This window comes from Ahaetulla prasina, chromosome 6, assembly GCF_028640845.1.
Source record: "Ahaetulla prasina isolate Xishuangbanna chromosome 6, ASM2864084v1, whole genome shotgun sequence".
Taxonomy (NCBI): Eukaryota; Metazoa; Chordata; class Lepidosauria; order Squamata; family Colubridae; genus Ahaetulla; species Ahaetulla prasina.
The window spans coordinates 59,958,865-59,977,185 of NC_080544.1; the positions used below are offsets into that span (position 1 = coordinate 59,958,865).

At 44.7% G+C, this 18,321-nt stretch overlaps 1 protein-coding gene across 4 annotated transcripts in view; it reads left to right on the top strand.

The window, feature by feature from the left end:
• KAZALD1 (Kazal type serine peptidase inhibitor domain 1) overlaps positions 1-14,715 on the top strand; it is a 36,573-nt gene extending 21,858 nt beyond the window's left edge. The window contains exons 4-7 of one of the 4 annotated variants that reach the window (XR_009155672.1): positions 5,932-6,079; positions 6,768-6,832; positions 7,577-7,652; positions 10,017-14,715. Coding sequence is in view for 2 of the 4 variants with exons in the window: in XM_058187684.1 (XP_058043667.1) it covers positions 5,932-6,079; positions 6,768-6,862 (243 nt within the window). In the remaining 2 variants the exon portion in view is untranslated. Of the gene's footprint in view, positions 1-5,931; positions 6,080-6,767 lie in introns of all 4 variants that reach the window. The other 3 variants (XR_009155671.1, XM_058187685.1, XM_058187684.1) reach the window with 3 other exon arrangements.
• The last annotated feature ends 3,606 nt before the right edge of the window (positions 14,716-18,321 follow it).

The window sequence follows — 18,321 nt, forward strand, 5'->3', positions numbered from 1 at the left end:
GCAAAAAAGGCTTTAAGAGTTGTAAACCTAATCTTATTTATTTATTTGATTTTTATACCGCCCTTCTCCCGAAGGACTCAGGGCGGTGTACAGGCAGAATAAAACAAGCAATACAAAATACAATTAAAATGCAATTTAAAAAACTTATTAAATTAGCCTGAGAATTTAAAAAATTACCTTACACTAAAAACCCCATTTAAAATTAATAAAAATTTACCATTTAAAATTCAATTCAAGCCAGCCCCGCGCGAATAAAAAGGTGTGTCTTCAGTTCGCGGCGGAAAGTCCGAAGGTCAGGTATTTGGCGTAAGCCTGGGGGAAGCTCGTTCCAGAGTGTGGGAGCCCCCACAGAGAAGGCCCTTCCCCTGGGGGCCGCCAGCCAACATTGTTTGGCGGACGGCACCCTGAGAAGTCCCTCTCTGTGAGAGCGTACGGGTCGGTGGGAGGCATGTGGTAACAGCAGGCGGTCCCGTAAGTACCCGGGCCCTAAGCCATGGAGCGCTTTAAAGATCGTAACCAACACCTTAAAGTGCACCCGGAAGGCCACAGGTAGCCAGTGCAGTCTGCGCAGGAGCGGTGTTACATGGGAGCTACGCAGAGCTCCCTCTATCACCCGCGCAGCTGCATTCTGGACTAACTGAAGCCTCCGAGTGCACTTCAGGGGGAGCCCCATGTAGAGAGCATTACAATAATCCAAGCGAGAGGTAGCAGGCGCATGAGTGACTGTGCACAAGGCATCCCGATCAAGGAAGGCGCAACTGCCGAACCAGGCGAACCTGGTGGAAGGCCCTCCTGGAGCGGCCGTCAAATGATCTTCAAACGACAGCCGATCATCCAGGAGGACACCCAAGTTGCGCACCCTGTCCTTTGGGGCCAATAACTGCCTCCAACAGTCAACTGCGGCTACAGTTGACTGAATCGAGATGCCGGCATCCACAGCCACTCCGTCTTGGAGGATTAAGCTTGAGCCTGTTTCTCCCCATCCAGACCCGTCGGCTTCCAAACACCGGGACAGCACTTCAACAACTTCATTGGGGTGGCCGGGGTGGAAAAATACAGCTGGGTGTCATCAGCGTACTGTTGATATCTCACCCGAAGCCACTGATGATCTCACCCAACGGTTTCATGTAGATGTTGAACAGCAGGCGAGAGAATCGACCCCTGCGGGACCCCACAAGTGAGGCACCTCGCGGCCGACCTCTGCCCCCCTGTCAACACCGTCTGCGACGGTCGGAGATAGGAGGAGAACCACCGATACACGGTGCCTCCCACTCCCAATCCCCCCAACCGGCGCAGCAAGATACCATGGTCGATGGTATCAAAAGCCGCTGAGAGGTCTAATAGGACCAGGGCAGAGGAGTACCCCCTGTCCCTGGCCCGCCAGAGATCATCCACCAATGCGACCAAAGCTGTCTCCGTGCTGTATCCGGGTCGAAAGCCGGACTGGAACGGGTCTAGATAGACGGCTTCATCCAGGTATTGGGGTAGCTGTCGCGCCACAGCACTCTCTACAACCTTCGCAACGAAGCGAAGGTTGGAGACTGGACGATAATTTCCCAAAATAGCTGGGTCCAGGGAGGGCTTCTTGAGGAGGGGTCTCACCACCGCCTCTTTCAAGGCGGCAGGGAAAACCCCTTCCAGCAAAGAAGCGTTGATAATCCTCTGGAGCCAGCCTCGTGTCACCTCCTGAGTGGCCAGTACCAGCCAGGAAGGACACGGGTCCAGTAAACATGTCGTGGCGTGAAGCCTCCCCAACAACCTGTCCACGTCCTCGGGAGCCACAGGGTCAAACTCATCCCAAACCGGCTCAACAAGACGTGTCTCCTCTCCCTCGCTTGGATTATCCCAATTTCGGTCCAGACCGTCCCGGAGCTGAGCGATTTTATCGTATAGATAACCACTAAACTCCTCGGCTCGTCCCTGCAACGGGTCATCCCGTACCTCCTGATGAAGGAGAGAGCGGGTCACCCGAAACAGGGCGGCCGGGCGGTTATCTGCCGATGCAATGAGGGTGGAGGCGTAGGAACGCCTCGCCTCCCTCATTGCCACTAGGTAGGTCCTAGAATAGGACCTAACTAGTGTCCGATCAGCCTCGGAACGACTGGACCTCCAAGTGCTCTCTAGGTGTCTTCTCCGGCGTTTCATCTCCCTCAGCCCCTCGGAGAACCAAGGGGCCGGGCGAGATCTGCGCCGGGTCAGAGGCCGCAAAGGTGCGACACGGTCCAAGGCCCCAGCCGCGGCCTGTTCCCAGGCCATGACTAGTTCCTCAGTCGTGCCGTGGGCCAGATCCTCAGGAAATGGCCCAAGCTCCGTCAGGAACCTCTCAGGGTCCATCAGGCGCCTGGGACGGAACCAACGTATAGGTTCCGTCTCCCTGCGATGGTGAGTGGCGGTTCGGAAGTCTAGGCGAAGGAGAAAATGATCGGACCATGACATTGGTTCTGTTACTAAATCATCTAATTCCAGATCATTTAACCACTGTCCAGAGATAAAAATCAAGTCCAGCGTGCCTCCCCCCGTGTGCGTAGGGCCATCATTTACTCGAATCAGGTCCAAGGCCGTCATGGAAGCCTGGAACTCCTGAGCTGCCGTCGATGACAAGCCGACTGATGGCAGGTTGAAATCCCCCATGACTACAAGTCTGGGGGTCTCAACCGCCACCGTGGCAAGCACCTCCAACAGCTCAGGCAGGGCTGTGGTCACGCAGCAAGGAGCCAGGTACGCGATCAACAAGCCCAACTGATTCCTATGGCCCCACCGCACAGAGGGATTCACAGCCGGCAATCTGAGGAACAGTGGCCTCCCTCGGCTCTAGATCTTCCTTAATAACAACCGCCACCCCCCCACCCCTACCTTGGGCCCTCGGCTGATGAAATGCTCGGAAATCTGGAGGGCACAACTCAACAAGGGGGACCCCCCCCTCTGGCCCCAACCAGGTCTCCGTAATGCCCATCAGGTCCGCGGACTCCCCCTGAATAAGGTCGCAAATCAGGGCAGCTTTATTAGCCACGGACCGGGCATTACACAACATCAGCCGAAGATCCAAGCTCTGAGGATCATGGCCGCCCGAGGAACGGGTAGGGACTGGGGGGCCGGAGCACGTGATCGCTTTCAGACATCGAACACGTGCTCCCAGATCTCGATCGCCCCCTCCGCCATATCTGCCTCTCCACTTACCGTACTGATTGAAAGTCCCTCTAATCCTGGAACTGAGCCTCCCCTGCCTTCAGACCAGATGGAGTAGTGCCGCGAACAAGCACAGGGGCTGGATCCCTCCCCGACGGGTTCTCTCCCCCACCCGTCAGATCCCTCCCTCCCACCCTCCCCTTAAAATTCCCATTAAAATTCCCCTTAAAAAATCTATTAAAACAATTAATTAAAAAACCCCTGAGTCTCCTATTCTTGGCATGCCAACTCTCGGGGTTCCAAAACCCGTCCTCAAGATGGGCCCTTGATAGTGTGGAGGGCCAAACCGGCGAGAGAGGGGAATCTCGCAGGGCAAGAAGGTCAGCCGCTGTAAATGTCCGCATGATGAGAGTCCGGCAAGCAGACCCATCCTGGACCTGTCAAGATGGAAATTGACACACCAGTAATCCGGGTGGAAGACAGACGAGATAGTTCTTTGGCGGTGGGTAAAAAGCCGCCATGATTAAGTCAGAGCACCTACCCCTCCTATCCCGAGGGGTGGACTATGGACGAGGGGAAGGGGGAAAGGATGAAGTCCTACAATAGTCAAGCTAGGATTGTCCAGGACCAACCTCAGTTCCCCCACTGGGGCCAAAGATCTTCAGAAGGTCCCCTTGCAGTCAGCCCTTAGGCGTCCTCTAAGATGGTAAAAAAGGCGCCCACACGGCCCGTGATAAGTTGGCAAAAAGGCCGAAACACGTACCTAATGGACCAGCCGCTCCACCGACGAGACGCCCCTCTCCCAATATCCGGGGGGGGGGGGGCAAAGGACTCACAAGAACCCCCACAGACGGCCATAGACGCCCTCAAGATGATAGGGAGGGCGTCCCCTAGGCCCGTAGATAACCCTCAGAGTGGTAGAGAAGGTAACCATCGGGTCTCTTCATGGCCGCTGAGCCAGGCCACCAGCTGGAGTAGGCCACTCACCCGCCGGGCCTGCTGGGTCATGCCACCGCCGGACCCAGCCGCCCACCGACAGGCTAGGCCCCCACAGACCGGACCAGCCAGGCCGCCGCCACCGCCGCCACTGCCGACAGCACCACCATCGTCGCCGCCGGCGGGGAGAGAGAGCTCCAAGGCTCCTCCCGGAGCTCCTCCCGGAGCAACGCCAGGCCAGGCCGCCGCCGCCGCCGAAAACTCAGCCGCCGCCGCCGCCGTTGGAAGAGGCCAGGCTGCCCCCACCACCGACACCGCAGACAAAGGGGCGAAGAGGAAAGGGCTCTAAGGCCCATCCTAAGGCAGAGCCGAGCCCGGCAGCCGCTGCCGCCATCGGAAAACTGGTCGCCGCCGCCGCCGCCGCTGGAAAAGGCCAGGCCGCTGCCGCTACCGCCGCCGGCCATCTCACCACCGGAGGGAGGGAAAGTGCTCCGGGACTCCTCCCAAAGGAACCCGGAGGCGCCTCGCTTCCATCCGCCCATCCTCCGACTCGTCGTGCTGTCCTCCACCCGGGCGGGGGGTCAAAGCTGTCAAAAAGACCCCCCCCGACCCAGTCGGGTCCAAGATAGGCCCGTCGCCACAACAGCTGTTCAGCGGCGCGGCGCCATCTTGGACATGCGCAGTAATCTTACGTAACTTCTTCTCCAGAAACACTACACTACTAACCAGAGCTTATAAAACATTTGCTAGACCAATTCCTGAATACGGCTCGCCTGTCTGAAACCCATACCACATTTCAGACATCAATACAATTGAACATGTCCAGAAATACTTTACAAGAAGAGTTCTCTACTCCTCTGAATACAACAAAATACCTTATGCTACCAGACTTGAAATCTTGGGTTTAGAAAACTTAGAACTCCGCCACCTTCGATAGGACCTGTGTTTAACTCATAGAATCATCTATTGCAATGTCCTTCCTGTTAAAGACTACTTCAGCTTCAATCACAACAATACAAGAGCAAACAATAGATTTAAACTTAATGTTAACCGCTTCAATCTTGATTGTAGAAAATATGACTTCTGTAACAGAGTTATTAATACTTGGAACACGCTACCTGACTCTGTGGTCTCCTCTCAAAATCCCCAAAGCTTTAACCAAAAACTGTCTACTATTGACCTCACCCCATTCCTAAGAGGTCTATAAGGGGCGTGCATAAGAGCACAAACGTGCCTACCATTCCTGTCCTATTGTTTCCTTTCATTATATCCAATTAATATAGTTATTACATACTTATACTCATATATATGCTTATATATTATACAGTTATTTTCATGCTTATGCTTATATATACTGTTGTGACAAAAATAAATAAACAAAAAATAAACAAAAAATATTAAAAAAATGGGGAGTTTGGATTTGTCATGCATGGGCAATGGTTAAGAGTAGTGAATGATTCTAGTATATCCAACTTAAAATCCAAGATGGAAGATATTCCTAAATTTTTTTATCGACTATGGGAAAATAACATGATTCTACATAGTGTTTTAATTTGTTGTTTGAACTTTGACGCCATGTGATATTTACTGTAATTATTCTATTATGTATTTATTAAGATAAAGATCTTCTATATCAGAATCAATGCAGAGTAGTCATAGCCATTTTACCCCTGGAAGCTCAGTAGGTGACTTAAGCCTAGTTTCTCTCAACCTAACCTATCTGTCGAAATTGTGTTACAGTCATGGATAAAAATGGCAGGAGAGTTATCAATAAACCCCAGAATAAAGTTTTTTAAAAAGTTTTTCCCCAATGGAATCATATAGTATACAGAGAAAGATTTAAAATGTGTCTTATGTAATTGGCTGTAGTTTAGAGGAGGTCCTCAGAAGTATGAGGTAACCAGCTGGCTTCAGATCCAAGCTGTGAGGTTGACTGATGAAGGAACGTATCATTGCTATGCAAGAAACAGTGTTGGGCAAGTGGCAGCTCCTGCCAGCCTTATGATCCTCACTCCTGGTAAGTAGATTCTAGCCTTAAGTCATTCCTTTAGCCAACCTTTTTGTCTCAATAGTTGGTTTTCTCTTGTGTCCACCAGTACCACATGTGTCTTCTATATTCCGGAAATTGCTAATGTCTACCTTGTCATTAGTTCCTATTTTATTTATCTTTTGGCAGCGTAGAGATTGAATTTAGAAATTTGGAAATATGGAAATCCCGCTCCAATTTCACCAAGTAAATTATTTATTTTCCATGCTTCATAAAAAGGTTGTTGATATAAAAATATAAATACTGTTTTGTAAAGAAAGGGAACTGTGTTTCTTCTTTGCATTTCAAACAGCACTTTGTAAATGCATGGCATTGCCATCAAAATAGCAGCCTTTGTCCCATTGTTAGCAAACGGATAGATGATTTCCTCCAGATGTTTTGGAGTTCAGCTACTGTCAGATCCACTAGCTTGGTCACTGCAAATTATCTGAAACATCTATAACCAATATGCTAATTGCCTATAAAATTGTTTGAAAGTTACAACTATGCTGATAAATTGTAAAATTCATAGGCAGCACCCATTATCCAGTTAACACGACTTATTATACATTATTATTTGGAAATGTAATTATTTAGCCAACAATTATTAGCAGTAGATAAAGGAGGACAGTAACTCATTTCAGATGGTGACCATATGCTTTGTGTCCTATATTTGCAGATCAACTGAATTTAACCTCAATGGCTCTGCCCAAGGGGCCCAACCTGGGATCAAATGATGACTGGGCGAGTGATGAATTGTATGATTATTACTGAGAAGGACATATATAGGACAGCATTCATAATGCAGGGTCATTTGTATTCTTTCCCATTCGAACATTTATTTCATCATCAACTGGTGCCCCAGTTCCCTAGAATAATAATTAATATGGAAACTCTAGGGTGAATTTAAGGAACCCAAAGGAATTTTTTCTATGGAGTGCTTTAGTATAAGTTAATTCTGTCAAAATCAATATACTTAATTGTATGACCAATCCCTGGATGACAAGCAAGTAGAAGAGAAGAAGTGATTGTATTTAACTGATGCAAATCAAATGGACATTAAAAAAGACTTTGATTAGCTTCTGGGGGAATATAATTTCATTGATTTAATGCATCATACTCACAATTATTCCGTTTCTAATTGCTCAGAGATTAGACTACATTGATGCATATAGTTCAAGTAGCAGAGATCTTGGGGGGGGAAAAGAAGCTTTTTTGTTTTAATGGAAAGCCTAAGAGTCCAGCCTAAGAACTAAAATATCTAGCAAAATTCAGTTTAACTGCCTGTTTGGTACATTAAAGAATTTAAAGGAGGAAAGATAGATCAGCAGGGAAGGAAACTGCTAAACAAGTTTGGGAACAGCTTTTAAAATGGAAGCCAGATTTCAAAGTGTGCCAAAACACATACTGTATATAAACTGGAAGAGGCGTGCAGGATATTATTTGGCGAGGCCTATGTTGTCACAGCTTTGGGTTTCCTCGTTGCAGAAAGAAGAATGAATGTCAATTAAAAAGTGCTGATCAAAGAGACCACAACTGAAGCCCTCCAAAAATAGTAATACTGGTCAGTGTCTCTATTGTGAATTTAATTATTCTTCAGCTTTGCTGCTAACTGGAATTCATAGTATATGCCACCTTTGTTTTTCAAGTTTTTCTTTTCTTTCAAAGCCTGAAAGTCTACATTTACATACCATGTATGAAAAACAAACAAACCCTGTCTCAAGGCAGTTTCTTTCAGATCTGAAATCTGGAAAGATATTCAGAAAAACCTAAATTAAGTGAGCATGAATGGCTCGATTTCAATTAGGACCTAAATATATCTGATCATGATGACCCACACAAAGCTATAAATCGTGAAGCAGTGAATGTAGCATTTGAGTATTGGAATTTAAGCTATGAGTTGCATTGATCTGTTCAGCTATAAAAATAAGTAGGTGCAGTTGAGCTAGTTATTCTGTCTAACCTACCTTATTTTTTGTGTTGCTGGCACAACACAAAACAGGCAGGGCGTGTGAACAACCAATTCCCTTGCCTTAAGATTATGTATTACTTCTAGAATGGCTAAAATACATAAAAATAATAACTAATGAATGCTCAACAAAACAGCACATTTGGATGTTCAGCTTGGTCTCGATCTATCCTACTCAAAAAATCCTGTTCCCTCAATTCTGGATGCTTCTTCCCCCATGTTATTTTCTCTATGTATGAACTTACCTAATTCACAAAAGACAGTTTACAAACAATAAATAATAGCTACAAAAATACTCCAGTTAATAAACTAAAAGCATCCTATCATGATTCTGATCCAAATACTCTGCAAAAAGATTTTAAATGCCTTCTTATGGGTTGCAAACTTAGGAGCTTCAAAGACATTAGAAGTCAAGGTATTCCAAAGTATGGGGCAGCCACTAAAAAGATATTGACACAAACATGAATATGCACACACCAGTATCTTCATATCATATGGGAAAGAGACCCTTAGCATCTCCTCCTGAAAGCATGCATGGGACAGGTCATGATCTTTGGGGGAAGATAATCCTCTAAGTAGGACTGAGCTAGATTTTAAATTTTGGGTTTTAAATTGGGTTTTATTTCTATTTTTAATTGGACGGGCTTTAGAATAAGTTTTTTAAATGTTTTATATTGTATTTATATTGTATTTATCTGTTTTTAGTGCCTGTAAACCGCCCTGAGTCCCTTGGGAGATAGGGCGGTATATAAATATGATTAATAAATAAATAAATAAATAAATAAATAAGTACTCAGTGGCCAAGCTGGTAACCAATGCAGTACTAGTAGAATTGGTGTATCCCTGCTAAATCCCTTAATCCTTTTTAGCAGATGTAGTAGCATTACATTCTGGACCAATTGTAGCTTTTGAATTTTCTGCAGAGTGGTTTCATATAGAGTGCATTGCAGTGGCCTAACTCCGCAGTGATGATGGCCCCTCAGTCTAGAAAGGATTGCAATTGTTATACCAGCTGAAATTGGGCAAAAGCATTCTTGGCCATAGCAACTATCCGTTCCTCTAGCAAGAGCCTTGAATTCCAGAACACCCACCTCTATATCTAGGAACCTGCTTCTTCAAGAGAAGTGCAATCCTATTGACAGCCAATGGTAAAACAAGAATTGAGCTATGTAGTTCAAGTACTGAAAACAGCAACTCTGTCTTGCTAGGATTTATTTTGAATTTTGGCTCATTCATATTATCATAGCCTTCAGGCATCAGGCCAGGATTTTGATTGCAACTACAACCTAGCCTGGACATGCAATTACTGGTCAGTGTCATTAGCACAAAGATTATATTTCACATAAATGGATGTAAAAACCTCATTGATTAATATAGATGCTAAGTAATACCCGAAAACAAAATCCAGACACCTCACATTGGAGCAAGTACAGGTATGATCATTGTCCCCTTATGCACAGAAATGGAGATTGCCCACTAAGGAAGGAACAGAAATGCTGTGAAACAGTGCCTCCAATCCCCAATCTGGCAAGCTGTGATAAACAATCCTCAAACTGGTGAGCATGGATCCTCTCTACAGGCACTAGGATATACTATATGCCACAGAGAACCCAGATTACATCCTTCCTCTCCCTCAACTCAAAATAATCCCCAGATAGTCTTGCAAATTGTCATCTGAGTCATCTCATTAAAGAGATGATATCCAAATCCAAGAAACTGTAAACAATTTTATCTATAAAAAAGCTCATAAATCTGTCAGTGTCCTATTAGAGGATGTTCCCCTGCCTTCTTTTCCAGAAGAAAGTTGGGCACCTGTTGATAGATACGAATATGCAGACATAATAAATATGGAAAAATAAGTATTCTTTGCCATTCTTATTATCATAGTATATCCTCCCATCTTCATACCTGTAGAACAGCAGGGTTTGATCATCTATTTCTCCTTTTTAATTTTCTTAGGTACAATATATGGTTTTTTAAACTATTTTCTCGATGTGATTCAACTCTTAGCCTCCACCTCAGCACCAGTGATCCTGCACTTGCCCAAAATCAGGAGTGAGAAACTTATAAATCTTTTGTTATACTGTGGGTGAGAAAACATGTTCATTAGTCTCTGTTATGTATGAAAATGGCTGTTGTATAAAAGAATTGGTCGGTGTGCACTATGTTTAGAATAAGTGTTTGGATGCATTTATGTGTTCTATGTGTATGTAAAGGATAATGGGTTGGCCTGCCAACTTTGTTTTTGATTCCATTTATGTTTTTTTATGGTCCCTGGACTCTGCTTGGCTCCTGACGTAAGATCCATCCATCCTGAGCAATTCTGACCATTTTAAAGTGAAAGCACCACTTCTGTCTTGTGTAAATTCAGTAACGGTTATTTGTGAATCATGATTTATGGTTTAGAATATAATACAAACCCAGTCAGTTGTGGACTTTTCAATAAATTTGAAAATGAGTAGACATCATGAGTAGACAGTGAAGTATAATAGCTGTACAACAATGCAATAACATTGCACTTTGTATTCCATAGGGAACTGGATAAGAGTACTCATGTTTAAAAATATAGTCACCAGAAAAGAATATGAGGTATTTGTCTAAGACCTTCTGAGGTCAGAACATTGTACCTTCTTTTTTATCCTGGAAGCTATCTTCTCATTCTTCATGCAAGAAGACTTAATAAAGAATTTCATTCATGCTGATGATCATGATTAAACATGATGAAATAGGTACAGAATAGGTGATACTTGGCTCATTAGCAGTAACTGCAAAAGGGATCTAGAAGTCCTACTGGACAACGGCTTAAATATAAGCCACCAGTGTGCTACAGCTGCCAAAAAAGCCAATGCAATCCTAGGCTGCATTAACAGAGGGACTGAATCAAAATCATGTAAAGTGCTAATATCACTTTATTATGCCTTCATAAGACTGCACTGAGAATATTGCATCTACTTTTGGTCACCATGATATTAAAAAAAAAGATGTTGAGGCTCTAGAAAGAGTGCTGAACAGCAACAAAAGTGATTAAGGAGTCTGCTGCTTGAGCAGGGACTTTGACTAGAACAGGGGTCTTCAACCTTGGCAACTTTAAGCCTGGAGGACTTCAACTCCCAGAATTCCCCAGCCAGCTGGGTGGGGGATTCTGGGAGTTGAAGTCCTCCAGGCTTAAAGTTGCCAAGGTTGGAGACCCCTGGACTAGAAGACCTCCAAATCCCTTCCAACGTTGTTATTCTGTTATTCTTTGGAATAATTTTCAAAGCAGGCACAATATGGCCATCAGAAGTGATTTACACTGTGTTATTTAGGTATCAGTCAAGAGGCTTAAATAATATCATGCCAGCTTTGTTGACAGTACCCAAATCTATTCTGTATTGCCTCTGGAGCAGGGGTCTCCAACCTTGGCAACTTTAAGACTTGTAGACTTCAACTCCCAGAATTCCTCAGCCAACAAAGCTGAATTAAGTTGAAGTCCACAAGTCTTAAAGTTGCCAAGGTTGGAGACCCCTCTCTGGAGCTCAGTGATGGGATGCAGGCTCAAGAATTAGCTCAATACCCACATTATAATTTTGGTCTAGGGCTTTTTTAAACTCATAGCATAACAGGAAGCCTGTGTTGCTTATACACACTAGTTTCTCCAAGCTTTTTTGCAGAGTACACTATAGTGACCAGATGTCCCGCTTTTGGCGGGACAGTCCCGCTTTTTAATAATTTGTCCCGCGTCCCGCAGAAATTCCAAAAAGTCCCGATTTTTTTTTGTTTCACTCCCATTCTGAAAATGGGAGGTGGCAACGCAAGAGGAGGAGGCGGAGAAGGGGGAGTGGCAGAGAAGGGGGCATGAGAGGGAGGAGAGACGCTGCTTGACTTCACCCGAGAGGAAGAGAAGAGCCAAGAGGAGAGCCGAGTCTGCCTGGAAGAGCCGAGAGGAGAGCCGAGCCTGCCTGGAAGAGCGGAGAAGCAGCAGCCGCTCCTCCTCCTTCAGGCAGGTGGCAAGACTCAGTGCGCATGCACAGCCCCCCCTCCCCCCCATCAATAGTGTTCTGCTCTGCCATCACTGAAATCTGGTCACTTTAGAGTACACTCATCTTTTATCTCTAGTCCTAACCATTGCAGAGCATTAGCCAGCACTTCTCTGACTTAAACTTGCATTTTTTTTCCTAATTGTCCAGCTGAATTGAAAATATTAGTGCTGTTACAAAATAAACAAATTGTATTTTCTGAAACACTGATAGACAATCCTGGTTAATCAAAAGATGGCATTTTAAAACTTTCCTAGTCTGCTTTTAACTTTCAAAGGTTTTCTTAGGTCTACCAAAAAGAAAAAAGAAAAGAAAAGAAAAAGAAAGCATTCCAAAGGCTAAGTATACTTCTTTGCTGATTGTCATAACTTAGAAATCTTTAGAAAAAGCTAGAGTTTCTGGGTTCCCTCAACTGAACTTCATCTTACTTAGTTAAGAAAATCTGGTGGACAGTCTGTTGTTGAACCAGAATCAGAAAACAATAGAAGAACAGCATTGTCTCTTGATAGGATCCATATGGATTCCTTTGATTCTTGGAAATTGGTTGTTTTCAAGTCTGGGAGCAATTAATCATGTTATAAATGGGTTTCTGACACATAAACAGCATTTATGCCCAGTGAGCAGTGAGCAGACCATAAATGTGAAAGATTTAAACTGTAATCTGATGGGGATTACAGTTATGCACAACATTTTATGTATATATTGTATATCTGGCTATTTGTATGAGACAGAAGCTACATAACAGTACATTGAGGGGTGTGAATGGATGTGATTTACTTCAGCCCTGCAATTATGAATATGCCTGTGTGAAGGGGTTTTCCCCACCGCCTTGAAAGAGGCGGTGGTGAGACCTCTCCTGAAGAAGCCTTCCCTGGACCCAGCTATTTTGGGAAATTACCGTTCAGTCTCCAACCTTCGCTTCACGGCGAAGGTTGTAGAGAGTGTGGTTGCGTGGCAGCTCCCCCGGCACCTGGAAGAAGCTGTTCTATCTAGACCCGTTCCAGTCCGGCTTCCGACCCGGTTACAGCACGGAGACGGCTTTGGTCGCGTTGGTGGATGACCTCTGGAGGGACAGGGACAGGGGTTGCTCCTCTGCCTTGGTCCTATTAGATCTCGAAGCGGCTTTTGATACCATCGACCATGGTATCCTGCTGCGCCGGTTGGAGGGATTGGGAGTGGGAGGCACCGTTTATTGGTGGTTCTCCTCCTATCTCTCTGACCGGTCGCAGACGGTGTTGACAGGGGGGCAGAGGTCGTCCGCGAGGCGCCTCACTTGTGGGGTGCCTCAGGGGTCGATTCTCTCGCCTACCCTGTTCAACATCTATATGAAGCCGTTGGGTGAGGTCATCAGTGGTTTCGGGGTGAGTTTCGGGGTGAGTTATCATCTATACGCTGATGATACTCAGCTGTATTTTTCCACCCCGGACCACCCCAACGAAGCGGTCGAAGTGCTGTCCCGGTGCCTGGAAGCTGTACGGCCATCACTGATGACCATCAGTGAGTTTCGGGGTGAGTTATCATCAGTGGTTTCAGGGTGAGTTTCGGGGTGAGTTATCATCTATACGCTGATGATACTCAGCTGTATTTTTCCACCCCGGACCACCCCAACGAAGCGGTTGAAGTGCTGTCCCGGTGCCTGGAAGCTGTACGGGTCTGGATGGGGAGAAACAGACTCAAGCTCAATCCCTCCAAGACGGAGTGGCTGTGGATGCCGGCACCCCGGTACAGTCAGCTGCATCCGCAGCTGACTGTTGGGGGCAAGTTAGTGGCCCCAAAGGAGGTGGTTCGCAACTTGGGCGTCCTCCTGGATGGTAGGCTGTCCTTTGATGAACATCTGGCGGCCGTCTCCAGGAGGGCCTTTTACCAAGTTCGCTTGGTGCGCCAGTTGCGTCCCTTCCTTGACCGGGATGCCTTATGCACAGTCACTCATGCTCTGGTTACGTCTCGGTTGGATTACTGCAATGCTCTCTACATGGGGCTGCCCTTGAGGTGCACCCGGAGGCTGCAGTTAGTCCAGAATGCGGCTGCGCGAGTAGTAATGGGAGCCACTCGTGGCTCCCACGTAACACCACTGCTCCGTAGTCTGCACTGGCTTCCTGTGGTCTTTCGGGTGCGCTTCAAGATTTTGGTTACCACCTTTAAAGCGCTCCATGGCTTAGGACCCGGGTACTTACGAGACCGCCTGCTGTTACTCTATGCCTCCCACCGACCCGTACGCTCTCATAGGGAGGGTCTCCTCAGGGTGCCGTCCGCCAAACAGTGTCGGCTGGCGGCCCCCAGGAGTAGGGCCTTCTCTGTGGGAGCATCAACGCTCTGGAATGAACTTCCCCCTGGCCTACGTCAAGTGCCTGATCTTCGGACCTTCCATCGTGAGCTAAAAACATACTTATTTATTCAAGCGGGACTGGCATAATAGTTTGATTTTAAGTTGGGGTTTTATTAATATTTTTTTTTAAAAAAATTTAAATTTAAATTTTGATTATCAGCCTTTTTTTGTAATTTGCTATTTTTTAATTTGGTTTTAATTGTACATATTCTGTGTTTTATCTCTGGCTGTACACCGCCCTGAGTCCTTCGGGAGAAGGGCGGTATAAAAATTTGATAAATAAAATAAATAAATAAATAAAATAAATAAATATATATACAATTCTTCACCATTCAAGTTCATCAGCTCTGTTGTTTGTATCCAGTGACCCAGCAATTTGAAACATCGGAAAGTAGAGGGAGCCACACATTTTACACTCTGTCTCAGAAATGTGTTTCAAATCATTTGATTTTCTGATGTTAACAGCAATGAAGCAGCACTCTGCTTCTCCTTCATCCTGGGAATAAGCAATCCAGCAACATAATACCCCACATTTTTTTGTGGCCAAGGCCCACATGTGGACCTTGTCAGTCATTCATGATCTAAAGTGTTTCCAAGGAGATCATAAAGGGACACGGTGGCTCAGGGGCTAGGACTTTGAGCTTGTCGATCGAAAGTTTTGAATCCCTAGTGCTGCTGTGTAACGGGGTGAGCTCCCATTACTTGTCCCAGCTTCTGCCAACCTAGCAGTTTCAAAAGCACGTAAAAATGCAAGTAGAAAAAATAGGGACCACCTTTGGTGGGAAGGTAACTGTGTTCCATGCGCCTTTGGCATTGAGTCATGCCGGCCACATGACCATGGAGACATCTTCAGACAGCGCTGGCTCTTTGGCTTTGAAACAGAGATGAGCACTGCCCCCTAGAGTCAGCAACGACTAGCACGTATGTGCAAGGGGAACCTTTACCTTTAAGGAGATCATAAGCTTCATGAAGTGTCTAGACCAGTGTTTCTCATCCATGGCAACTTTAAGATGTGTAGACATTAATTCCCAGAACTTCCCCCCGCTGGCTGGTGAAATCTGAGAATTGAAATCCACACATATCTTAAAGTCTTAAAATTTATTTATTTATTTATTTCTTATTTTATTTGTCAACAAGTACAAGAAAACAAGTAACAGAATAGACATAGACATGGACACATGAAAAAAATTGGCACAAAAAAGAGGATATAAATTGGCAAAACATAGCCATAACCACGTAGAATGATTACATATCATTGGGAAGAGTAGGACAGGGAGGGTAGGCACGCTGGTGCACTTATGCACGCCCCCTTAGGGACCTCTTAAAATAAAAAATCAAAGTTGACTTTGATTTCTTCCAATCATCAAATCTGTCAACTGGGGACTTAATTCAGCCTGCAGTTACACTGGGCTGCCTATTCTGCTGCAGCAAGAGTCTCAGGGGGAACAACTCTTTCTTGTTTCAACACCACTTAAAAATTAAAAGAAGAAAATCACCTCCTCCTCAGCTCCAGACCTAAGGTTAATTGTTTAAAATCTGTCACTGCCACAGAAGTTAATTAAAGTTATTTGTTGTTACGTTAAAATATGCTGGTTCGGCGCTCCTGCTGGGGCATTGCGGATCTCCAAGAGATGCCTCAGTAGCTTCAATTAACCCTGCTGAGCCTGAACTTTCTGTATCTACCCACATCACCCACCATTTCAACCAAGTTCAACATACTTCATTTTTTGTTTTGTTTTGTTTTTGGCAAAAGGCTTTAAGTGATAAGAAAAAATAAAATAGAATAAACACTTTGTGTCATTGCAATTCTGTCTGGAAGAAAATGTCATCTGTTGAATTTATTTTGGTTTGAAAGACACAGAAGTTCTGCCAGAAAAAATAGTGGCTACTGAGTGTTTCCTTTCTCTGGCTGTTCTCCTATCAAGATATTATGATAGCTGTGGGCTACTTGGGATAGTCAGTCAGCCCTGGGCACCAACTGGAAAATTCCTCTAGTTCTTGCATTCAACTTCAACATTGTCCCTCTGCTATGCTGGCCATCACACAGGCCAGGATGAACCAGGGGAAACTTTGTTCCTTCATCTTCATTTAAATTAGTTTTCCTCTGGGCGATGGACCAAAGCAAGCATTGCCATAATAACTCTTTTGTCTTAGTTACTCTTGGAGAAGTCTGAGAAGTTTTAATAATGCCCTAGAGAGGCTCACTATCCTAATAATATTTTAAGAAAAGTGTTGCTCAAACTAAACCCAGGCGTTAGTATATTTTCTTCATTGCTAATATTTAACAATAATAACTGCAGCAGGAGAGAGAGGAGGGGAGAAAAAGAAGAAAAAGAACTCCCAAGCCTATGATGCAGGCATTGGCAAACCATTTCATTAAAAAACCCCACATAATTTAGTATTTGTGCAGCAGAGAACTTTCTGAAGCTCTTGCCTAGCCCTGAAATATCATGGTTCTTTGATCTGGGTTTCATCAGGTTATCCACTACACAATCATTTGTCAAAAAAGAAAGAAATATAGATCAAGGAGAAAGGATTCATCGTCTCATTGTCAAGTCTGAGAAACGAGAAGTAATTGCTGCCCTTGCTCTATAAACAGAAGCCAAAGGACAGTTCCTGGTTTCCTTTACATTGCAAGTGTCTTTCTGGAGAAGGTCAAACTATCAAAATGGCCAATTAATCCAGATTAGATATATTCATAGCTAATATCATTTGTCATTGTTGTCTCCTATCCCATAAATTAAAAGATGCTAGGTAGGAGGATCAAAACGTGATTCTGTTGTTGCTTACAAGAAACAATATGGGTTTCAGTGCCACTATCAGATATTTAGGAGTAAGCCATCTCTTATGGCATTTAGAGTGTGGACAGAGAACACTTTTTTTAAATAGTCCAAAATGGGATGTGCATGGCCCCAGACTCATACTGAAAAGGCTTCAGCTAACTGGATCCAAGCATAGGTCATTCCATGCTCAAGGAAAAAAAGAGAGAAAACTGGGTTCTTAAAACCAAGATGTTGTGCAGACTTTCTCATTTAAGAAAGGTGTCACTTTGGGTTTGCATCGGGGTGAAATGCTACTAGTTTGGACCGGTTCATAATAAATGCTGCCAGTTCGGGTGAACTGGTGAAACCCTGCTTTCTAGCAAATTTAAATTGCGCGGCACAGCTGTTCTCCCCCCACCTTGCTGTTCTACTTACCAGAAAAGGCTTCTTAATCCTACTTTCTCAGCATTGTGTGGTAGCGCCTGCAGTGCGCATGTGCGCAAAGCATGAATTTGGTGCACACCGTGCATGTGCGCGTGAAGCAAAGCAGTAGCGAAGCGAAGCGGTATCAGACTTCAGAGCATTTCACCCCTGGTTTGCATATGATCATCTATATAAGCATAATGTGTATATAAGCAGGAAAAAGGATTAACATATAAAGGCACTTTCCTGCCTGTTTAAAATATCGTATAAATAGCAATATATAACAGTTTTGTTTGCAAAGTATAGTACAGAATGCCATTCATGGAATTATCAGAAATTCTTGAAGTCTGAATCCTGATGACTGAACCTGGGGCTTCCTTATTGTTTGCAGAACAAATACTGTATTTTGGAGAAATTTGCTTCCTGTGCTAGAATGTATATGACAAGAAGTGTGATAAAACATCAAGCAGGAAAAACAAGAGAGAAGAATTACCCATCCTGGTGAATTAAAAGCCTTTATCGATTTCAGATTTTATTTTTATTTTGCCAAAATAAAAAAAACAAATATTTTTAACATAAAGTTTGAATATATGCTTGTCTACCCCTTTCCTTTTTACTGTTTATAGCTGGATTTTTCCTCTTCCTACCTGTTGTTGACCACTAAATAGTGCCACCTGCTGGCAAATGTTTCTTTCATACTGAGCTCTTCCATTCCTGTTGCTTAGGCTGATGAGTTA